The 25,851-nt window shown below is 43.2% G+C and overlaps 1 protein-coding gene across 1 annotated transcript in view; it reads right to left on the minus strand.

The window, feature by feature from the left end:
• The window catches only part of LOC126413202 (gonadotropin-releasing hormone receptor-like), a 748,063-nt gene that overhangs the window by 189,581 nt on the left and 532,631 nt on the right, over window positions 1-25,851 (minus strand). The window contains exon 3 of the mRNA XM_050083098.1: window positions 7,154-7,337. Within this exon, the coding sequence (XP_049939055.1) occupies window positions 7,154-7,337 (184 nt within the window). The remainder of the gene's footprint in view (window positions 1-7,153; window positions 7,338-25,851) is intronic.

Below are 25,851 nucleotides of genomic sequence, written 5' to 3' on the forward strand. Positions count from 1 at the left end.
AATGGTGCAGCGCGCAAAACCATCGGTTACTTTAATAGGTACACGTCTCTAAGGCATGTGCTAGTCTTGTGTTTATCTGCTTTCGTCTGATTTTGCCATATTTTAAGTGCTTGTACGACAACGTGCTGGATTCCTACAAGACGTTAGTTTTGTACCATTTTTATCAATGTTAAGCAAATGTGTTGAACTGTGTGTCTGTCATCCTGCACAGTACACAGCAAAATGATGATAACGGTTTACGAACATTGTACTCGACAATGGCGTGAAAGATGAAATCTGGATTATGCAGAAAAAATACAGTCGCATACAGTCAGATGGCGGTGGGTGTGTTTCTTTTTCTTTTCTTTTTTTTTGTGCTTGTACAGCTTACTAGAAGAAGCACACGATTAGGAGCATCTGCTGTCGACAGGAGTACAGTTAGTCACTGAACACCTAGGGTGAGGTCACCAGAAGGCGGTTCGGCGGAGCTCCACTATTTGCAGCGGTCGAGGAGACCATTTACGGCTGTCACATTCTGACATGTTGCGGCGAACTGGTGACAGTCGCGAGGACAGACGCATTAACGAGTCGGCAATTGGCGCTGCATCGGAAGGTGAGTCACACAGCGAAGCACTGCCTCCACCATCAGGACAAGGATTGGTACCGACGTGGCACACACGCCCTTGTTTCGCGCTGGAGGAAGGACACAGAACGGGGTGGAGATTACGTGGAAAAATAGGGAGTTTAGATAAACACCTTTCTTTCGCGTGTGTAATTATCATTATGTTCAATAAAGAATTGTTGAAGAAAAATATGTGCTGCATTACTTTCTGGGCAAGCCTCGTGTAGTCCATTCCCGAGACACGCCAAATGTCTGTAGTGAACGAGGAAATGTATTTCGGTAGGCAGAACTGTTGTGGAGAGCAGATGTGAAGTTACGGTTGTCCATGTGAGAATGATCTGTACAGAGTGAGCTTACCAGTACATAGGTCACGTAAATTTAATTACAGGTGTCACACAATGGATACCACAGTGAACTGAATTAACTAAACAGGGGTGGTCCTAACACACATGAAAAATGTGTGGAGTAACTCACGAAGGTTCTGAGAATACTAAATTCAGCAAACTACTGAATGGGAAGGTCACTGTAAAGCCCAATCAGGTGACCATAAGCTCAGATACGTCAGATGGTACATCACATATTTAATAACACATTATTACGAGATAACAGGTCCTGTGAACTTCAAGTCAAGCACAAAGTGCACGGATATCAGAGAACAGTTACGTTCATGAAGTCTCAAGACAGATTTCAACTGAATGAAAGTTTCAACAACTTGGCAAAAATCGGGTGATGATTCTGGAGTGAAAACTTAGAATCAGAACAACATTTGGGGAAGCAAGTAAGTTAGTGGAAGCCCCACAGTGACTGCCAATTCTTAATTAAGTAGGACTGAAAGAACAACTGAAAGAATCACCCATGCATCTACTATCTTGGCTGAAGGCATAAACACGACATTGTTGGTATGATTTATTATATTATTATTTAAATATTTCTCCCGTCCTCAGGATATCTTGTGAGGAATTCGGCATAAGAAGAAAAGTCTGAGGTACTTCAAACACAGCCTTCAAATGTTAGCGCGGCACTGAGACAAATGAAAATATTACCACAAAACGAGACAAAAAGAGGACTTTCATCAAATTAATCTACGACTGTTTTCTTATAGATTTCCTCACTTGTCGTAAGGTAACAATCGTTTCTGTTAGAAATTCGTGAGTCCCGTTACATGTGCACAGCATATGCTAGAAACAGCCGCTACATTATGATCACTGGGCCGGCCGCTGTGGACGAGCGGTTCTAGGCGCTTCAGTCTGGAACCGCGCCACCGCTACGGTCGCAGGTTCGAATCCTGCATCGGGCATGGATGTGTGTGATGTCCTTAGGTTAGTTAGGATTAAGTAGTTCTAAGTTCTAGTGGACTGATGACCTCGGATGTTAAGTCCCATAGCAACGGCACCTGGCGAGGAATAACTGGCAGTCAGACGCATGCAAGGTGCATGTAGTATCAGCGGTCGCGCTGTCCGTGTGTAGAATTAGCGCACGATCTGTCTGAGTTTGATTGCGCAGATTTTGATGGTCCGGAGGCTCGGCACGAGCACAAGTAAACTGCACGATTTGTTGGGGTGTTCGCGGAGTGCTGTAGTGAGTGTCTTCAACACGTGACGAATCCAAGGTGAGGCCACGTCCAGACGTCTTGGGGTTGGGCGACCACCCCTCATTACAGATGTCGGACGTCGTAGGCTGGGCAGGCTGGTAAAACAGGACAGGCGGCGAACTTCGGCGGAGCTAACATCAGACTATAATCCTGGGCAGAGTGAAAGTGTAAATGTCTGATCACACAGTGCACTGAACTCTCATAAAGATGGGCCTCCGTAGCGGACGACCTACGCATGTGCAGTTGTTAACAGCACGACAATGGTAACTACGACCTAAATTGGCACGCGTCCACCGGCATTGGTCGTTGGTGCAGTGGCAGAGCTTTGCATTGTCTGAAGGACCCCGATGCCTTCTTCATCATGGCGATGGGAGGGCGCGAGTCCGTGCAGGGGAACAGCTCCTTGTCACCTGTACTGCGGGACGGAGACAAGCCGGGGCGGCTTCATTATGCTCTAGGAAACATTCACGTAGGCATCCTTAGGTTCAGTAGAGCTCGAGCAAAGAAACATGGCGGCCAAGGAGCATCGCACACTGGTTGCTGACCACGTAAATCCCTTCATGACAACCATGCCTCCCGTCGGACGCGGCATGTTTCAACAAGATAATGCGCCTTCTCTCACAAGGCCAGGAGTGCGACAGAGTGGTTACAGGAACACGGTGGTGAGTTCCAATTGATGTGGTGGCCCCCAACTCGGCAAATCTGGACCCGATCGAACACATCTGGGATGTGAACGTGGCGTCATAGTTCATTGCTCCGCTCCCAGGAATTTACGGGAATTAGGTAACTTATGTGTGCACATGTGGTGCCAACTCCCTCCAGCGGCCTATCAAGACCTCATTCCTTCCACGCCACGACGCGTCGCCACTTTTATTCGTGTCGAAGGTGGACATACCGTATTCGAGCGTCTTTCGTATTTCATGTGGATATTGATTGTCAAGTTTATAAGGGGCTCCTCCACCTCTTCCCTACAAATCTTCTTCAGGGCGAAACGTAATACAAAATGAGATCGTTTTAACATAAACACATCACTGAACATGTATTCTCTCTTAGTTATATTATGCACGAGTTCCTTAGATACATTAAACCCGAGCTATCCTTAAACGGGTCTGAGCTTTTCCCGACACTGTTTACTGTTCTGCTATCAAATCAGACCAGAAAATAGAAACCCTATTCAAATGTATGTTTCATTCCCAGGTAATGTGAAACTCTCCTTATCATTTCCACGATAAACATCGTGTGCTATACATTTACTTTTCTTTGTTCCTCACGTGAATCTGGACCGGTTCTTTCCCATTCACACGTATTAATTACATTATCTACAATTATAAAGTGTGAACTATTTTTAAAGAGACTTAGACATTCCGTAAATCGTAAAACGACCCACTTCCAACCTTAGGACTATACTTAAATGATTACTGACTTCGGTTGTCCTGTTCAAAGGAAATAAAATTCATCGCAATTAATTATTTGCCTTGATTAACGGGGAACAAGTTTCATTTCTCTAATAATCACTTGGGATATACTGTCGCAAAAACTAACATTTTATGGAGCATTTCACTAAGGCCGAATAACACATCATTTATAAATGACTGAGATGTGCGAACGTGCTATTGATATGTAACATCGACCTGTTCGATTATGTTTCTCAAACAGTTTTATGGACGTCTGCAGAATTTCCAGGTGTGGTCCCAACAGCTCGGAGTAAGAAATGAATTTGGTATCACATGATAACTTGATACCTTACAAGTTTCCTATTCACATAAATGTTGTGAAGTAAAGTGGATCGTGAGATGGTAGAAACGTTGGATAGTTTATCTCTTTGAATTATGAGGTGTCTTTTTCTATAGCCAAAGTCTGCAAAGGATTTTCATACTAAGATGTCAGAATTGCTGAAGAAGAAGTGTCATACTTACGGCACAGTCAGAACCCGATTTTCCCGTTTAAATTCTGAATCCGAAGTGAGTGGCTAGAACATCAACAAACAGTTCTGTGATTAGGACCGTCGAATATCCGTCAGAAAGGAAATCAAGATACTTAAATCCTCCACGGAGTGTATTGATTTCATTATTAACAATATTTTACGCATGAGAAAGCTTTCAACGAAGTGGATGTTGAAATATTTGAGTAGGAGGAGGAGCAAAAGAATAGTGTAACGTCCCGTCGACAACGAGGTCATTAGAGAAGGAACACAAGCTCGGATTAAGGAAGGATGAAGAAGGGAAGTGGCCGTGCCCTTTCGAAGGAACCATCCCGGCATTTCCCTTAAGCGATTTAGGGAAATGATGGAAATCCTAAATCAGGATGGCCGGACGGGGGTATGAACCGTCGTCCTCCCGAAACTGAGTCCAGTGTGCTAACTACTGCACTACCCCTCTTCGAAAATATTTGAACAGCGAACAGGAAGAAGCATGAGTCGAATCATCCAAAACATTTTTTCGCCCCGTTGACGCTTCGAAGGACTTTTTGTCCAAATTACTAGTTAAGAATGAAGTATGGGTCCACTTTTAAGGTCCTGAAATCAAATAGTAATGAATGTTACATAGTAGATACTGGAAGAGGCTGCTATCTAAGAAGTTGCGCGTCCAAAAATGGCCAGAAATGCAGGGCATCTGCTTCCCGGGACAACACGTATTCCGTTCATGGACTACCTGCCTAAGGGCTGAAATATATCCGAAGAATATTACGTAGACAATAGCTGAACGACAAAAGTGTGTAGGTACGTCTTGAAAGATAACAATAGCGATTCTTTTGCTGCAGAACAACACAGCTTAGCAAATTTCCCCAGATGTCACTGTCAAGTTGATGGTTCTGTGTTTTCAGTTGGTCAGCCATTCCTCTTATTCACCGCGTCTGGTCCCTAAAGTATGTGGAAGGTCATTTTGACGACAGGAGAAACATAAAACAGAGCTCTGAAAGCTAGTTTGACCGCCTATCATATAACTGCACTTTAAATGAAATAGGAAATCTGGAACAATGGTGCACCTTCCTCATTGCTATCTTGGGAGATGGAGGAGGGTAGAAGGGATCCACTTGTTGAGTTAATGTGTGTTGAATAGCTATATCTCTTTTCTTTCTGTGCAAAAATAGGACTTTTTCAGCTCTGGCGTATGAATATTGATTCGTCACGTCTAGTTTCTTCCGTTGTGTGCTCTGTACATTTCATTTCGGAATGTGGAATGTTCTACATGGCTGTTCGTCATACATTGATGTTCTCTGTTGAACTGTATTCTATGTATTAACTGGAAATCGGGCAGTTTATTGTCAAAAGGCACTTAATTGACCACTTGACAGTTGCTTTGCCAGATCATGTAAAGCACTCCTTGAATGGCTAGCAACAGCTAACGTAGTTATTGAGACATAAAGAGATAATCCTAAAGTTTTGCTTATCTTGGCGAATATATCTTTCAGGCTGCCTTCACAACGACTTCCTTTTATTGATTTTTACAATGTTTCGGCTAACTGTGACTGTGCGTGGAGAAAAACCGTAAATATTCTCCGGTAAAATTTTTTGCGTCATTTCTATTACAATTAGTGAATAGAAAGTTACAGGCGAATGATGGTAGCAAAGGATTACGACTGGTGAGTGAAAATAGACTGATATCCGCTTTACACGTGATGGAAATTGTTAAACGATAAGAACTCATTTTCAGAAGTCGTGGAAGTGTTTCATACTTTACTCACGAGCATGGTGGTTGAGAACAGCAACGAGTGTAACGGGTTTGGCAGATATTCCTCATTCTGAGAAAATAAAACAAACTGAAAGTCTTACTATCTTTATGAAAATACAGTGACAAATGCTGTGGTGTCACTGCCAGACACCACACTTGCTAGGTGGTAGCATTTAAATCGGCCGCGGTCCGTTAGTATACGTCGGACCCGCGTGTCGCCATTGTCAGTGATTGCAGACCGAGCGCCGCCACACGGCAGGTCTAGTCTAGAGAGACTCCCTAGCACTCGCCCAGTTGGACAGCCGACTTTGCTAACGATGGTTCACTGTCTACATCCGCTCTCATTTGCAGAGACGACAGTTTTGGCATAGCCTTCAGCTATGTCATTTGCTACGACCTAGCAAGGCGCCATATTCAGTTACTATGTCTTCTGAACAGACAATATTGTGAAATCATGTACCGTCAAGAGCGACGTTCATCATTAATGGATTTAAGTTAAGTATCAAACTAATTACGTCCGCTTTCTGAATTCTCATTCCTTGTCATGTTCCAGACCTCTCGTCAGTATAGTTCTTCCCTCCTCACGCCAGCCTGTGTGAGCTAAAAAGCGTGCATTTCGGCCTTCTCTAGTAACACGGTGTTGGCTCTTCTGCCAACACTACAATGCTATTCGGAAATATATTCTGCAAGTGTAATGATGGATTTGTTGGGCTTAATTGCACCGAAACAGTTTTGTTATTATTGTTGTTGTCAAGGCTGGAGTGCTCGGAGTTGACCTGAAATGTGTCTACCATCGTGCCACATCTCACGAACATGAAAGTGATTTAACAAAATTTCAAGGAAGACGTGCCATTAGTGATAGAGCGGCCCCACTACATTTTATATAGATGTTGATGAATGATTAAATCTTAGGATCTCAATAAAAAAACTCCCTAAATTCAGAGGTAAAACTGGAAAATAATGTATGAGCAAAAACGCAAATATGTTATTACATATCACTGTTTTCACCTTCACTGTTAAGATATTTATAACAGAAATAACAACCATACAACATGATCGTGTAAAATAGCCTATTTTCATCTGTCACTGGCTGAAACTTTTTCTTTGATCATGTGACGAATACTTTTCTCAAACGACTTTGTCCGATATCCTCGATAACAAACTAAGCAACACGGCCAGGATAACCTCTTCGCAGCTAAAAAGCAAGGCGATATCCGTAAAGCAGGTTGAAATGGTGGCTGCGCTCGGGCGTACGACACCTCTGGAAGGTGTGCAGCTGGGTACACTCACTCGCAATGGTGATGACGGTGGAGACGTATGTTCCGATCAGGATGGCGAGCGGCAGCACGAACATGCACATGAGGCTGAAGGCGGCGTACAGCTGCTCCTGCCACGGCTCCGTGTAGAAGCCGTACGTCACGCACTGCAGGAACAGCTCGCAGAACGGGCCCCTCTCCACGTGGAAGATCACCATCTGCAAGGAGAACAGAGGCACGCTGGTATACAAGTAACAGAGCAAGGTGTACCAGTCTGAGCCACCTGTTGATTCTCAAGACATACCCGGTACTAAGTGGAAGACACCGCGTCTCAAATGTGGAGAGTATCATCGAAAAACAATGAAGTACAAAATACGGTTGAGTTAAAAAACGGATTTATAAGTGACAGCTTGTGGCGAAAGGTCGACATGAGGCTGTGAAAACAATCAGATGATGCAGTATTGTCGTCTACAGGCTGTCGGACTTTGTGAGTCTGGAGACTTGTATACCAGTGCCCTGGAACATTCTTGATTGTTGAATTTCCATAATTTCTCTAATTTGCCATTTCATCAAGAGTTATCATCTTGAGCCTCTACTCTAGGTTGTTCATCACACAAGTGTTAGCATATGACAATCCATGATGGTTCCAACTGGAGTCATAAAATTACTTGTGTCGAAAAAATGTTTAATGGAAAATAATGAGTTCAATAAATAAAATGAAATAATTTTTGTGTATAAGCACACCGCAGTTAAAGAAAGGAAGTCAACCCGATGTATGTACAACAACTTTATTTACGTCCTACATACCTCAAGGTTTCGTGGCTGTCTTACGAAAGACTTCTTATCTTGCCAAGTCCCTTGTCGTGCTGACTACATTATGTCTAATGCACTTTCTGCCCTGCGGCTGTTAGCTGTTCCACCTCTAATCGAGTCTCTGCGAGGCCGTATTGCTCTAATTTTAATACAAAATCTCACGCACAGCTAAAGTCAGAATGTGCAATTGAAGGAAGTCCACATTCATATATAGGGCTGTTCCATGCTGTGCATGCTCTTGTGTCCACTTACAAGCTTCACTCTGGATCTCTCATTCTGCTATACCAATATTGTGTAACATTTTGTAAGATACTATGCACTTGCAGGGATCAGTGAGTTCACTGCCACACATTTCTCAGTGCCGTTTCCTTATTTCAAACAAATATTCTCGTAGGGCCCATTACAAGTGATGAGATGCAACTTTTTATTTTATAGACTTTGTTCACGTTTTCCGACCGTAGGCAGTATTCTAACCTACGTAATACACAACTGTACCGGTAGAACATACTGCAGAGACTGCAAACAGCACTTCAACCGCTGTTGTCAAGAAAGGTCTCGAGATTCCAGGTGTATGCGTCTTTCCACACACCTCAGTATAGATCTACAGCTTTCCGGTCGTAATCGATGTGCCCATACAGTAGCTCCAAAGTCAACTAAGTTGTGATACACAAGCACAACATCCAGTGGCATTTTGTAATCTACAATACTGAAACGGGCTGTTTAGTGCACAATTTTGACAGCCTTCGGCGAACTGTTGCTATCGGTGTGGAAACATTTCTTCTCTCCCCTGCCCCTTCCCTCCCCCCCCCCCCCCTCAACATCAAATGCAAACCTATATATTTGAAAACAATATTACCATTTATTACAATTCCACGGAACCCAGTAGTGTAGACTAGCGTATCTCAACCGCCGTTTCGCAACACATTGTTGTGTCGCGAATAGTTGTCGGGTGTGTCGCGAGATCTTTGATGTGTTCTGATCTTCCGGAGATAAAATATCTCTCACAGACAAAAGATTATCTCAAAATCGTTCCTTCGAGTAGCCTAATTTCAGAGAAATCACCATCATTACAAGTGAATATACGCATAACATTTTGAAAAATGTAGGTGCTTCTCATTTGTTTTGCTTTTTGCATCTAGGAGAAAATTCATGTGTAGCGTTGTTGCGGAAGTTCGAAACGTACGCCTCAAAGGAGAAAAGATTGAGAACTACTGGTTTAGACAACGGAACACCACATAAATATGAAGTGTCGTTTGGGACTGCGTGAAACAGCGATTCCTACCTCTGCATCTACATACTTACTCCGCAACTCCACCGTACGGTCCATGACGCAGGTTACTTTGTACCATTGCTAATCATTTCCCTTCCTAGTGATTAAAATTCTTCTGGGTATTATGCCGCGACATTACTGAAAACTAACAACAATAATAAACTAAAACCGACATTTCGAACGAATTGCGACGGCCTTCCTCAGGGCACGGCAGTCGTTGTAATTCGGCCGAAACGTTGGTTTTAGTTTATTATTGGCCGGCCGTTGTGGCCGAGTGGTTCAAAATGGCTCTGAGCACTATGGGACTTAACATCTGTGGTCATCAGTCCCCTAGAACTTAGAACTACTTAAACCTAACTGCCGCGGCTGTGGCCGAGAGGTTCTAGGCACTTCAGTCTCGAACCTCGCGACCGTTACGGTCGCAGGTTCGAATATTGCCGCGGGCATGTATGTGTGTGATGTCCTTAGGTTAGTTAGGTTTAAGTAGTTCTAAGTTCTAGGGGACTGATGACCTCAGATGTTAAGTCCCATAGTGCTCAGAGCCATTTGAACCATTTTTTTAGTTTATTATTGTTGTCTGTTTTTAGCAATGACGCGGCATAATACCCAGAAGAATTTTAATCACTATGACACCGGCCGCGGAAGCCTACGTTCTTATTTCCCTTCCTGTTCCACTCGCAAGCGGAGCGAGAGAAATCGACTTTCTATATGCCTCCGTATGAGGCCTAGTTTCTCGTGTCTTATCTTCATGGTTCTTACGTGAAATATACAAGGGAAGTTCCGAAACTAATGTCTCCTATTTTTTGCTGGTGACTTTGGATGTCCGCGTCAGATGTCACTGGTGTAGTGCCAATGCCTGAACCTTCCTCTTTCATTTTCAAGTGATTCCATTGTTCTGCGGTAGCTTTCGCCAGTAGAGGAGTGTTCCAAAATGGAGGCTGATATGGACGCGCGTATAAAACAGCGATACGTAATTGAATTTCTCATTGGTGAAGAAATTCCGTCGATTGAAATCCATCGACGCTCGCTGAAGGTGTAAGGAGACAATACAAAAGTCATGAGCAATGTGAGGCCATGGGTACGACATTTTGAAGGTGGTGAAAAGGGTGTGCACGACAAGCCACGGCCCAGTCTACCCTGCACAGCTGTCATTCCTCGGAATGAAGAGCGTACTGACCAACTCATCCGTGCTGAGCGGCCGATATCGACCAGAGAATTGTGTGTGCACAGCTGAATGTTGGCTAGAATGCCTTGGAACAAATGCTGAAACGTCTTGGTTATCGCAAAGTCTCTGCGAGACGGGTCCCGCGGGTGTTTGCAAATGAACAAAAAACTGAACGAATGGAAATTTGTCAGGATCTGCTGGACCAATATGAAGCTGAAGGTGAACATTTTCTGAATAGCATCACCGGAGATGAGACGTGATGTCACCATTACGAGCTGGAATACGAAAGACAGTCAATGCATGCCGACATGTGAATTCTCCGTTAAAGAAGAAATTCAAGGTACATCCGTCTGCAGGCAAATTGATGCGCGCACTCTTTTGGGATAGCCAGGGAGTGGTTCTTTTGAATGTCCTGGAGGCTGGAGAAACTGTCAGTTCAGCGCGCTACACGACGACACGGACTAAGCTGAAAGCCCGAATTTCCAGGGTAAGGCAGAGGAGAAGACCAACTTTCACCCACAACATGATAACATCAGGCAGCACACCAGTTTCGCCACGGAGCAACTCATTTCAAAATGCGGCTGGACTGTCTTAACACATCTAACGTACAGTCCCGATTTAGAGCCATCACACTTCCATCTCTTTGGGCCTATGTAAGATGGACTATGTGGCGAAAATTTTCAAGACCCTGATGCTGCTGTCAAAACTTTAAGGAAGTGGCTCACCTCAGGTGGTTCCAGTATTTATAAGGGCGGCATGCGGGGTTGTTTCATCGTTGGCAAAAGTGCCTAACGAAAGGTGGTGACTATGTGGAAAAATGATATTCTGTAGCTGAAGTATGGCTCTGTTTACCTGTGCTGTTGCGACTTCTTTATCTCCTGTAGTTTCCATGAATAAAAATGTGAGGCATTACTTTCGGAACGACCCTTGTATGTTGGTGACAGTAGAATCGTTCTGCAGTCACCTTCAAATACAGGTTCTCTACATTTTCTCAATAGAGGTCCTGGAAAAGCACGTCGTCTTCCCTTCACGTTTCCCACTTGAGTGCTCGAAGCATCTCCGTAACACTTGCCTGTTGTCCGAAGGGTTTTCGGTGCAAGTGTATGTATGACTAGCCGTGTTTGCAAATACCTTTCCTGCTGATTCTAATGCATTTGGGATAGAAAGGAAAATGTTGACGATATATCGCTTGCGGCTCGTATCTCAAACACGACTACTGATACAATAGCGTGTGTGTGAGACATCTGCGATCTCAAACTCTGCGACTGTCCATGCGAAGACTCTTAGGAAAATGTTAAATCTATCGTGGACAGGTATTAAAGTAAAGCCGAATGTCTGCTATTGATATTTAAAGCACAAATTGTCTGACGCGAAGACGACTACACAAACTGCAACTGGTAGATATTTCTGCAGCATGTGTGACAAATATGCTAGTTGTCTGCGTGTCATCATCAGGTAGAATCAGATCAAATGGCACCAACTGGACATGGTATAGGGCAGGTGGCTATTACGATTGCAGTGTACGGTTGTCTGCATAGCACTGATAGGAATCCCCACACATGTGTGACTCTGAAGCTGCGACTGATACCGAAAGAAAACTTCGTTTACAGTTGTAGGAGTTTTATAGGCGTCGCCAAAAGTGAACTGGGGCGAATGAAAATCTTTTTGAATGGTCTAGTGGCTAGCGTTGCTGCCTCTAGATAATGGGGTCCTGTGTTCGATTTCCGGCTTAGTTGGGGAGTTTCTCTGCCAGGGACTGGGTGTTTGTGTTTTCCTCATCATTTCATCGTCATCCTTTGTGACAGTGACTAAACTGGACTGTGTAAAAAACGAAAAAATTGGACTGTGTAAAAACTGGGACTTCGTGTGGACGCTGATGACCGCGCAGTTGAGCGCCCCACAAGCCAGACATCAGCATCATCATCTTTGAATAGTGTACTTTGGTTAAATAACAAAGTGGTTTATAAGTAAACACAGAAGGGGAATTGATGACCCTACTTCAATCGTGCGCATAATATGGCCGCGGTGGTAGCACCTGTGAGGTTTCTCTGTAAGTGTTTCACGTGTTGCCCTTTAATGTGCGCTGTTGAGTTCTGTTTGTAGGAGCGAACAGCTTTATCACCTTGCTGCTCAATCTTATTGCTCGCTGTATAGAGTATTTGGGTATTACAAAAACAAAACAAAAAGTGAAGCAAGCAAATAATCCTTATAAAGGTAAGTTGCAAACGTACTGCTTCTCCAATACAACATCTGCGCAATTCCAGCCACGCCAAAGTTACAACACTATTAATGTCTACGGCTACGTGATTTCGAATCACCGCATGTGAGGTGTACAGTACATGGTGATAAACTGCGATGGTCTATCATCATTGCAGATACGTAAGTACTGGCAAATAGCGTTACGATAGCAAGTGTATCGGTAGTGGCTCGCCAATGGCGTGGGCTCCCATGTCCTCTTGAGTTCAACCCGTTGGCTTTTTCTTTTTCAGATATTTATGAACTTATCTCAATGCATCTGCAACACGCCTGCGATTTTTCAATGAATATGGGCATCGATATGGAGACATGCTAAATACTGCCTTCACATGAACGGTGGCCATATGGTACACTTGTTGTATACGTTGTTACTGAATCTTTCTGTCTGAGGTGTGTATAACAAACACTGTCGCTGTCTCACTGGATCATAGCACTGTGGAGCTAATCAACTGCGCAGCAGTATCTTAGTAACTTTGGCGCATAACTGCACTTTTCTGTTTAAAGAATTCTGACACATTAAAACATGTGTAATCTGCTTGTGGTCACTGTCTCAGTAGTAAGATATATGTGTGCAACGGAAATTTGACACTTGTTTATATTATTTAATTTGCATGAACTCTGACTGCTTTTATGAAAGAAATTTAACTGCAAATGTAGCTGCTTATAGTTCGTCAGACATGGAACCAACCTTGACATAATCAGATAACTCAAAGAGCATTCTTCTTTACTTAATGAGCCCATTAACTCTTCACCAAAAATCGATCTAATCAGTTCTACTCTGCCGTATTCTGCTGCCCTGCGGTGTCTGTCTTCGCCTCTCTCTCTCTCTCTCTCTCTCTCTCCGCGGCTCTTTGCCACATTCTGCCAGAATATTCTGAAAAACGAATGACTCCACACAGAGTGCATGACGTCACAACCGTGTGCACTAGGTTGGGTGACTTGTGTATGTTCGATCAACTTGCAATCTTTTGTTACTGATAATGTATCGTTCCGTTGTTCGGTGGCGAAGTGAAGAGGAAAATGCGATTGAGGGCAAAAGTTACTGTATTTGAATTTGCAGAGGGTGAAACAGTGAGGATGAAATGATTAGACTTGTGACTGGTTTGATGCGGCCCATCACGAAAGACTTTCTTACGCTAGTCTCGTCATCTCAGAGAGTAGCACTTACAGTCTACGTCCTCAATTATTCGTTGGACGTATTCCATTCTCAGTCTTCCTCTACAGTTTTTGCTCTCTACAGCCCCCTCTAGTGGAATGTAAGTTATTCCTTGAAGTCTTAACATATGTCCTACCATCCTGTCCGCTCTTCTTGTCAGTGTTTTCCGTACGTTCCTTCGTGCTCCGATTCTGCGGTGAATTCCTTACGTTAATTTTTAAAGTTCTTCCGCAGCCAGTTTACATTATGTAAATTCTTTATTCTGCAGGCGAAAGCTGTAGAAATTTGTGTAAATCTGATAACTGAAAGTCATGCAAAAGCATCTTCAAGAACAGAAAGACAGACACTGCAGTAACTGTATTTCACGCCAAAGCGAAGTCAAACTGACGAGTAAAACAATGTCTGTCCCTGTGTGAGAACACATAAGTGCGAACAGTGCGGGACGAGATACTATGATATGTGGTAGTTTGCATAAGTTCTTGCGTTTGCTCTAATAGCTGAAGGAGTAAAGGCGATCGCTCGCGGTAAGAGGCAAATCTGGGTTCGACTCCCACTCCGGCAAAAAATTTTGTGTGGTTCTAGTGAAGGGCACAGTTGTTGTACACTGACGGAAAAAAGTCGCAGCATCAAAAAGGAGTCATGCGATACGAACGACATTTGGCAGGCGTGTTTTTCCACCTGAAAGATGACGTCTATTCAGATTTCGCACCAGTCTCATAAGAGTGGCGCTAGTAACACCAGATAGGGATGCAAATCAGGTTTGCTAAAAATATACGCTGTAACCGTCGTGAGCGTTAGTTACCTTTGAGATTGGATGTGGTGAGCTGACGTTAGTCAAGAATGCTTCCAATGCGACAAAGACGCCATTATCAACAACTCACTGGGTCTGAACGAGAATCGAAATAGGGCTACGAGAAGTTTAATGTTTCTTCTGCGATACTGCGGAAACCCTTGACAGGAATGTAGGCACAGTATATTGTATTGTACTGCATGTTAACCGGGGACTTAGAAACGACGGAGAGGCTCCGTCCCCGCCACAGCCGCAGTGGTCCACAACCCCACGACGACTACCGCAGTCCACCGCTCTGCCGACCCACATCGAACCACTCTTTCAGGGTTAACTGTGCGGTTTGGTCCCCAGTGGACCCCCCTCCCCCCCTCCCAGGGGAACGAGTGTAACCCCTGTGTTTGCGTGGTAGAGTAATGGTGGTGTACCCGTACGTGGAGAACTTGTTTGCGCAGCAATGAAAATGGTGCAAATACGCTAGTCTACACTACTGGGTTCCGTGGAATTGTAATAAATGGAAATATTGTTTTCAAATATATAGGTCTGCACATTGATGTTGAAGGGGGGGGGGGAGGGGAGGGGCAGGGGAGGGAAGAAATGTTTCCACACCGATAGCAACAGTTCGCCGAAGGCTGTCAAAATTGTACACTAAACAGCCCGTTTCAGTATTGTAGATTCCAAAATGTCACTGAATGTTGTGCTTGTGTACCTCAACTTCGTATTCAGCAGTGGACTTTGGAGCTGGTGTATGGGCAAATCGATTACGGCTGGAAACCTATACTGAGATGTGTGGAAAGACGCATACATCTGGAATCTCCAAACCTTTCTTGACAACAGCGGCTGAAGTTCTGTTTGTAGTTTCTGCAGTATGTCCTACCGATACAGTTGCGTATTATGTAGGTTAGAATATTGCCTACGGTCGGAAAACGTGAACAAAGTCTATAAAATAAAAAATTGCATCTAATCAGTAGTAATTGTCTCTACGAGAATATTTGTTTGAAATAAGGCAACGGCACTGAGAAATGAGTGCCAATGGGCTCACTGATCCCTGCAAGTGCGTAGTACGTTAAAAAAAATTGTTCAAATGGCTCTGAGCAGTATGGGACTTAACATCTATGGTCATCAGTCCCCTAGAACTTAGAACTACTTAAACCTAACTAACCTAAGGACATCACACAACACCCAGTCATCACGACGCAGAGAAAATCCCTGACCCCGCCGGGAATCGAACCCGGGAACCCGGGCGTGGGAAGTGAGAACGCTACCGCACGACCGCGCAGCAATAGCCGACATAGTGTAGCTGAGGCGGAATAAGGGGAACCAGCCAGCATTCGCCGAGGAAGGTGGAAAACCGCCTAAAAACCATCCACAGACTGGCCGCCTCACCGGACCCCGATCCAAGTCCGCCGGGCGGATTCGTGCCGGGGACCAGGCGCTCCTTGCCAATCCGGAAAGCGGTGCGTTATACCGCACGGCTAACCGGGCGGGCTTGAGGCACTGTGTATCACTGCTGACAGCTGTGGTCAAGAGAATGTACGGCGCGAGAAGACTGGACTCCGGATGGCCACATGGCACTACCGACAGGGAAGACCATCGTGTTCGGCGTATGACTGACGCATCATACTGTATCTGCAGCAGCTATTTGAGCAGCAGTTCACACCAAAACGAAGTGATGCAAATCGATTACTTCAAGAACAGATCCGAGCTACACGCCTTGCAGCGTGCATTCCAGTGACTCCAAACTACTGTCATTTGCCACTTCAGTGGTGTCAAGTGAAAGCTCATTCGACGGCTGAGTGGAGGTTTGTTGTGTCTTCTGATGAAAGCCGATTATGGCTCGGTGCCAGTGCTAGGCGTTTGTTGGTTAGAGTGAAGCCAGGTCAGCGTCTGCAACCAACCTGTCTGCAGTCTAGACACGGTGGACGTACACCTGGAGTTATAGTCTAACGTGCGATTTCTTATGGCAGCAAATGGTTCAAATGGCTCTGAGCACTATGGGACTTAATATCTGTGGTCGTCAGTCCCCTAGAACTTAGAACTACTTAAACCTAACTAGCCTAAGGACATCACACACATCCATGCCCGAGGCAGGATTCGAACCTGCGACCATAGCGGTCACTCGGTTCCAGACTGAAGCGCCTAGAACCGCACGGCTACACCGGCCGGCTCTTATGTACTCTCTTGGTTATCCCACGCACCATGGCTGCAAATTTGTACGTCACTCTGGTGATTCGATCTTTTATGGTGCCACTCATTAACAGCATTCCAGGATAACCCTCGACCACATACCGATCTTGTATTCTAACATGCTCTAGAGAGTGTAGACATGTTGCCTTGGCCTGCTCGTTTGCTTGCTTGCATTCAACATTCTGGCGGTTATACCGCTTATTAATGTACCAGCATTGCACATTTACAATGGTTTGTCTCTCTCTTGCATTAACCTGTGGTCTTGGAGCGCCAATCACTTTAATATTTTACCTAGACAAATGTGTCTTCCAAATTTCGTTACTCTACATAATTTTTTGTATGTTGTGATTCTTTCCGTCAGTGTATTATCGTATCTGGGAACACATTTTGTGTATTTAATACGAACGACATTACAACGAACATTCGAATTTTGTGCTGCTTTCACGTTTTTCGATACCTAGTCCATGCCAAAATTCTGTCGAAGAAGCGTATGGTAAGTAGGAAAAAAGAGAAATCCAATGGTGAACGACAGTAGGTGCAGCGATGTATGTTCTCGAGAAAGTAGATCGTTTTAATGGTTAAATCTGCGCGCGAAAAGCTAGCCGACACTAGTGCAGAGTGAAAGACTCATTTTGGACACACTGGCAGTGCAGTCGGCACGTGCTAAATAAGCGACAGCAATGTAGATTGCGACACTCATTTAGGGGAGATGATAAGCTCTTTAAACGTGACTGCTTTGTTCACACATTTATTTGATGTGGTATACGAGTACAAGGATTCGCAGCACTATAGTGGGTGTTTCAAAATGACGTTTTAAAAACTCTGAGACAGGTTACTTACACCAAAAGAAGAAGAAAAAATGTGTATTAAACATGATCTCTAGAATACATACCTTAAGACCTAAGAGCATTTCTTTAGTAGAAGATACGTGTTTCACTGTAGCGAAGATGAACAAGAGCTAGTAACTCTTAAGGCATGCATTTCAGAGCCAACGTTTATTGGACTCTTTTTGTTGTTTTGGTCCATACTACCTCTTCCCAAAGTATGGAAAGCAACGTGCTTGCAGTAGAAGATCCGTGCTTTGCGGTATCGAAGATGAACAAGTTTTCAAATCTCTGAAGGTGTGCATTTAAGAGCCCATGTTTACTGAACATTTTGCTGTTGTTTTTGGGTAAGGAACCTGTCCCCAAATTTTTAAAACGTCTTCTACAACGCCCCGTATATTGATAAAATTTCCTGCCGCGTCAGGTGACTGTCTTCTGGTTGTTGCTGTTTTCTTTGCATAGGTACACTGACTTTTGTGACGTCTCTGTTGCTCGCTCCAGCAAAGAGACGGTGCATACTATTGAGCAGTAATATCTTCACCATCAACAATCTGCGAAATAGGCAGTAGCGTGTTCTATAAAACGGACATCGTATTGTATTCGAAAAGACGTTGCTAGGACAGCGTCTTGAAAGAAGCGATCGACGTAAAAATTTGTGACAATACTCTCAATAAAGACGTGGGCTTGCACCTAAGCACAGCTTGGGACCCCACCATCTCTGAAGAGTGAAGCGGGAGCGGCGGGCGCGCCACGAAAACATTACCTTATTACAGCGCTAGAGCGAGCACCAGTGACGTCACAGAATGGAGCGCGTCTTTATTTGAGTAAACTTTTCATACTCGCTAATATGAACAGTTATATTTGCTACGTCGAATATGTGTATTGACCTTTAATTAAAGAACTGTTATATGTTCTGCCTCTCTCCGTCAGACACTATAATTTTGTCTGACATTGTACAAAAATCCTTTGCACTGTTGTATTTTACAGTAAGTTAATTCTAAAATGCGACAAACTGCAAAAAGTTATTTGTAACGTTTGTGTATCTCATCGAATTAATTTCTAACAAGTCGATAGTTTTTATCCGCACAACAAATACATATACGTCATCAACAGCAGTCCAACGCAGGGGATATTTCTGTGATATCACAGCCTATCATTGTTGTCGTTAATTACGCGATGTCAGTTTCATCAACAGTGTTAAGAATTTTTCTAATGTGCTTAAAACGTCAATCAATCACAATTCACTTACAGGCCACAGCTCCGTCATTTTCACGTAGAACGTTCCCCCTACGAAACGTTAAAACTAAACTACTCAGTGTGAAAGCTGATATTTATCGGCTTGTACCAAGTCACAGATAAGCGCTAGTGTACTGCTGTGATCAAACTTTCTTGCCGTTTTTTCTTAGTTAAGCAGATAAATCACTGCTTTTTGTAGAGGACGTCAAACCACTCCTGCAGTGAAAATCTAAAATCTATTTGCAGTTTTTAATTTTCCCCAAAAGATGACAATGTGACTTAAATAAGCAGTCAAATATCGTACCTTCTCGCACAATAGAGTGTTTTTAAATCTTTAAGGAAATTAAAGAGTGAAACAGTATATTTACTCAGTAGAAAACTGACTGACAGAACCCAAATATCATTAGTATGATATTAATAGCAACTGAGGATTCGTAAATCAACAACATTAGGCCTAAAGCACTCTCTAAATTGCGGACAATTGGGAGTAAGAGCTACCTGAAACCCTCAAATACCTTCGTTTTATTAGTAGCAAACAAACGAATGAAAGAAATACACAGAGTGTAAGACGTAGTTACGTGTGAAAAGAAGTTAAATTCAGCGGGACAACTTGTGTTTCCAAGCTAATAAGTGGAAAAATGGCCTAGCAAGTACTCTGCTTGAAAGACAATACAGGATCTTGACTACTACCTGATGGAAGGTGAATAGAATGCTTGAAAAAGTCCAAAGCAGAACTTATCCAGCAATGAATGACAAATGGCTTCTGCCGCTATGGATTATGTATCAGCTTTTTGAATGTTCCATCGTGTTCAACAGACCAGGATGTCATTAATTATTAATACAAAACCTGAACGTTACTTTGAAATTATTAAAAAGGAGAAGCAGCTCTATACGTTGTCATCGCAGCTCTTAGTCGTTCTGCCAACATTGAGTAGTTTCGTATCGCTCAGAAGGATTGACAGATTTACTGGCGATAATTTTTTTTGAGTAACGCCTGCGACGACTTATAATGTGCCGTCTTTCACCACAACTACGCTTCAGTTGCTTTGAGAGCTTTTTCTTTTAATAGAATAGTCGTTAATTTAAAAAAGTTCCCTTTATTTTTAAAATACGTGATTCTTGACAAAATATTCAGTGGTTGTGTTGTCACACAAAAGTGCAGCACCGAATAGCAGGAATTTCTACCTGATACAGCTCATATCACAATCACATTTATATCTCTGAAAATACCTTCACAACAGAAAAGAGTCTCACACATTGAAGCGCAAAAGAAACTGGTACAGGTATACTATTCAAACACAGAGAATACGGCGCTGCGGTCGGCATCCCCTATATAAGACAAGTGTCTGAAGCAGTTGTTACATCGGTTACTCCTGCTACAATGTGGAGATTATCAAGATTTAAGGGAGTTTGAACGTGGTGTGTAGTCAGCGCACGAGTAATGGGATACGGCATCTCCGAGGTAGCGATGAAGTGAGGATTTTTCCGTGCGACCTTTTCACGAGTGTACCGTGCATATCAGGAATCCAGTAAACCATCAAATCATTGACATCGCTGCGGCCGGAAAAGGATCCTGCAAGAACGGGACCAACGACGACTGAAGAGAATCGTTCAGCGTGACAGAAGTGCAGCCCTCCCGCAAATTGCTTCAGATTTCAATGCTGGGCCATCAGCAAGTGTCAGCGTGCGAAACATTCAACCAAAAATCATCGATATGGGCTTTCGGAGCCGAAGACCCACTCTTAACCCCTGATGACTGCACGACACAAAGCTTTACCCCTCGCCTGAACTGTTGATGACTGGAAACATAGTCGATTGGGTCTCGTTTTAAATTGTATCGAGAGAATGGATGTATACGGATATGATGACAACCTCATGAATCCACAAACCCTGCAGGTCAGCAGGGGACTGTTCAAACTGGTAGAGGCTGTGTCATGGTGTGGGGCGTGTGCGATTGGAGTGATATGGGACCCTTGACACGTCTAGATAAGACTCTGACATCCTGTCTGATCACCTGCATTTATGTCCACTGTGCATTTCGACAGACTCGTGAAATTCCAGCAGGAGAATGCGACACCCCACACGTCCAGAATTGCTTCAGAGTGACTCCAGGAACACTTTTCTGAGTTTAAACACTTCCGCTGTCCACCTAACTCCCCAGACATGAACATTGTTGAGCATAACTGGGATGCCGTGCAACGTCCTGTTCAGAAAGGATCTCCGCCCCCTCGTACCCTTACGGCTTTAACGACACCCCTGCAGGATTCGTGGTGTCAGTTCCCTCCAGCACATTAGTCGAGTCCATGCCACGTCGTGTTGCGCCGCTTCTGCGCGCTCGCGGGGGCCCTCATGATATTAGGCAGGTTTACCGGTTTCTTTGAGTCTTCACTGTAATATACAATAACCAAAACGTACAACACACCACACAGAGTAATGCAATGACCCTCAGACTAAAGACGTACACTTTTATCACAGTGTATTCAATTTCTTCTGTCGGTCTGCAGAACAGCATGTAACAAATGAAGGGACGTTCTCTTAGGGTTATTATTCAAAATTTCGATCACCGTGGTGACGACAAAGTCTACAGTGACGCACCATCGACCATCTTAATGCTCAAGAATCAGGAGAGTTTCACGTACTACTTCCGTGGCTGCGAGTATCGATCTAAGCCTCAAAAGTAGATTCTTCACATGTTTGCAAACAGTATTAACAGCGCATGCCATCGACATGTGCACTTCAATGCAATTTAGATACAAATCTAAGTGGGGCAAGAAACGAAATATATATAACAAGCCTCCGGAGGCTGCGTGTCCCTTGTACCAAAATACTCAGAAGGTAACCATCCATAGGAGTACCAGAACCGGAATTCATGGGTAAATCCTACTTAATGTGCACAGTTTCATCTCACGTCATTCTAGGCAGAGGACGCTGACTCAGAGTAATGTCCCATTTTTATTATTTATCTATTTAATTTTGCAACTGTTACGATATTTTACAAAAAGTTCGCCCAACGCAAATGGCCATTTGATTATGGATGTATGACTTACACATAAAATAGCTGTCTAGAAATGTTACTATTACAATAAAAGACATTTATTGAGAAGTAAGCATAACTAAGTAAGCGCGCGAAAGACAGTGAAAGAGAAACGCAAGGGGTATTATCATTCTAGATGCTCTCTTGTGAGAGACGTAGTTCATCGGAAACAAGAACAACAGCTCGTTCCTTGATGTTCCACTAATTACCAAGGCGTGTCTTCTGAAGTCGGAGACGTCGTTCGGCTTGCCTACCCTTCTCTGAACACACGGCGTAGTTGGTTTTTCTCACCAAAAAGAAATCAAAAGGCTGGAAGGAAATTAGAGGGCCGTTTCCACATTGTTGAAAATAAGAGCTCTTTTTTTTAATAAAGTTGGATTACAATAAACACAACACCATTGTATTAATGAAATTAAAAGTTGAAGGACAGCTTGAGAGACAGTAGTAGTGTTAGAGTCGTGTAATAAGTCATTACACCAGAAGGTGAGGGAAAAGTATTCCAAGGTCTGCTGCAGGCAGAGAACTTTCCATACGTTCTAGGGGACTTATGACCATAGATGTTAAGTCCCATAGTGCTCAGAGCCATTTGAACCATTTTCCCTACTTCTATTCAATACATCCTCATTAGTTACGTCATCCATCCATCCAATTTTCAGCATTCTTCTGTAGCACCACATCTCGAAAGCTCCTCTTCTCTTTTCATCTAAACTGTTTGTCGTCCATGTTTCACTTCCGTACATGGCTGCACTCCAGATAAATACTTTCAGAAATGACTTCCTAACACTTAAATATGTATTCAGTGTTAATAAATATCTCTTCTTCAGAAATGCTTTCCTTGCTATTGCCAGTCTATATTTTATATCTTCTCCATTTCGGCTATCAACAGTTACTTTACTGTCAAAATAACAAAAATCATGTATTACTTTAAGTGTCTCGTTCCTAATCTGATTCCCTTAGCACCACCTGATTTAATTCTACCACATTTCCTTATCCTTGTTTTGCTTTTGTTGATGTTAATTTGTATCCTTCTTTTAGCACACTGTCCATGCAGTTCAACTGGTCTTCCAAGAACTCTGCTGTCTGTGACAGAATTACAGTGTCACCCGTGAAACTCAAAGCTTTTATTTCTCCTCCATGAACTTTAAATCCTATTCCAGATTATTCTTTGGTCTCCTTTACTGCTTGTTCAGAGTACATATTAAACAATATCGGGGATAGTCCACAAAGTTGTCCCACTCCATTGTAGACCACCGCCACCTTTCATATCCCTCGACTCTTACAACTGCTGTCTAGTTTCTCTGCAAGTTGTAAAGAGCCTTGCGCTCCCTGTATTTTAGCCCTGATACCTTCAGAATTTCAAAGAGAGTATTCCAGTCAACATTGTCAAAAGCGTTCCCTAAGTATACAGGTTCTACAAATGTAGGTTTGTCTTTCCTTAACGCATCTCCTAAGATAAGTCGTATGATCAGTATTACCGCACGTTTTCCTACATTTCTCCGGAATCCAAACTCATTTTACCCGAGGTCGGCCTCTATCAGTTTCTCCATTCTTCTGTAAAGAGCTTGTTTTAGCGTTTTGCAACCATGACGTATTAAACTGATAATTCGGTAACTTTCATGCCTGTGAGCAACTGCTTTCTTTGGAATTGGAATTGCTATATTCTTCTTGAAGTCCGAGGGTATTTCACTTGTCTCATACATCTTACACACCAGATGGCTACCAGTACTTCTGATGGAATATCGTCTACCCCCGTGACCTTGTTTCGACTTATCTCTTTCAGAGAATTGTCAAATTCTTCTCGCAGTATCATATGTGCCATCTGATCTTCATCTAAGTCCACATTCCTTTCTATGATATTGCTTTCTAGTTATTCTCCCTTGTATAGACACTACACACTCCTTCCACTTTTCGGCTTTCCCTCTTTGCTTAGGACTGGTTTACCATCTGACCTCTTGATATACATACAGCTGATTTTCTTTTCCAAGGCCTCTCTAATGTTCCTGTAGATGTTATATATATTTCCCCTAGTGAATTATGCTTCTAAATCCTTACATTTGTCACCGAGCGAGGTGGCGCAGTGGTTAGTACACTGGAGTCGCATTCGGGAGGACGACGGTTCAATCCCGTCTCCGGCCATCCTGATTTAGGTTTTCCGTGATTTCCCTAAATCGTTTCCGGCAAATGCCGAGATGGTTCCTTTGAAAGGGCACGGCCGATTTCCTTCCACATCCTTCCGTAATCCGAGCTTGCGCTCCGTCTCTAATGACCTCGTTGTCGACGGGACGTTAAACACTAATCACCACCACCTTACATTTGTCCTCTAGCCATTCCTGTTTGGCTATTTTGCACTTACTGTCAATCTCACTTTTAACAGTTTGAATTCCCTTTCTCCTGCTTCACTTGCTGCGTGTTTTTCTCCTATCACCAATTACATTCAATATCTCTTGTGTTATCCAACGATTTCTACTAGTCTTTTTACGTATTAGTTCCTATGCGGCCTTCACTATTTCAGCTCTTAAAACTATCCATTTGCCATCCAATGTATTCCTCTCCCCTGTTCTGGTAAACAGTTACCTAATGCTACTTCTGAAACTCACAAAAACCTTTGGTTCTTTCAACGTACTCAGGTTCCATCTCCATAGATTCCTACCTTTTTACAATTTCTTCAGATTTACTCTAAAGTTCACAACGAATAAATTGTGGTCAGATTCCACATCTGACCCTGGAAATGTCTTACAGTTTAATCTGTTTCCTTAATATCTGTATAACCGTTATATAATCAATCTGAAACCTTCCGATGTCTGCAGGTCTCTTCACCGTATACAGCTTTCTTTTATGATTCTTAAACCAACTGTTATCGATCACTAAATTCTGCTCTATGCAAAATTCTACCAGACCTCTTCCTCTTTCATTCCTTTGCCCCTTGTCCATATTCACCTACTATTTTTTCCTTCTCTTTCTTTTCCTACTATCGAATTCCAGTCCCCCATTACAATCAAATATTTGTCTCCTTTAACTAACTGAATAATTTCTTTTATCTCTTCATACATTTCTTCAATCTCTTCATTTTCTGCAGAGCTAGTTCGCATGTAGTCTCGTACTACTGTATTAGGCGTAGGCTTCGTGTCTATCTTCGCTACGATAATGCGTTCACTATGCTGTTCTTAGTAGCTTACCCGCATTCCTGTTTCGTTATTAATTATTAAACCCCCTCCCGTATTACCCCTATCTGGCTTTGAATTTGTAACACTGTATTCACCTGACCATAAGTCCTGTTCCTCCTGCCACCGAACTCCGCTAATTCCCTCTATATCTAATGCTAACCTATCTACTTCCCTTTTTAAATTTTCTGATCTACATGCCAGATAAAGTAATATAATGTTCCACGCTTCGATCTGTAGAACTCCAGTTTTGTTTCTCCTGACGACGACATCCTCTTAAGTGGTCCCCGACCGGAGATCCGAATGGGGGACTATTTTACCTCGGGAATATGTCAGCCAAGATCATCATTTAACCATACTGTAGAGCTGCATGTCCTCCGGAAAAATTAAGGTTGCAGTTTCCCCGTACTACTAGCCATTAGCAGTACCAGCACAACAAGACCGTTTTGGTTGATGTTACAAGGCCAGATCAGTCAATCATCCAGTCTGTTGGCCCTGCCACTCTCCAGGAACCACTCGTTTGTCTGGCCTCTCAACAGCCAGATACCCTTCGTTCTGGTTGTACCTAAGGTACGGCTATCTGTATCGCTCAGGCACGTAAGCCTCCCCACTGGCTGTGAAGTCCATGGTTTTATAACACATAATGTAATAGATAGCGTTCTATTATAGAACTATTATAGAACTACGGTTGTTTTCCTGTAATATCTGGATAGCAATTGGGGAGAAGGAAACAACGAAGTCTTTGGTAGACAGAAGATAAACACAAATACATACCTGTTTAATTATTTACATTTTGTCTCTTTCATTATAATTGTATATGCAGTACAGATACATAAAGATCAC

Source organism: Schistocerca serialis, chromosome 7 (genome assembly GCF_023864345.2).
Source record: "Schistocerca serialis cubense isolate TAMUIC-IGC-003099 chromosome 7, iqSchSeri2.2, whole genome shotgun sequence".
In the NCBI taxonomy this organism is placed as follows: Eukaryota; Metazoa; Arthropoda; class Insecta; order Orthoptera; family Acrididae; genus Schistocerca; species Schistocerca serialis.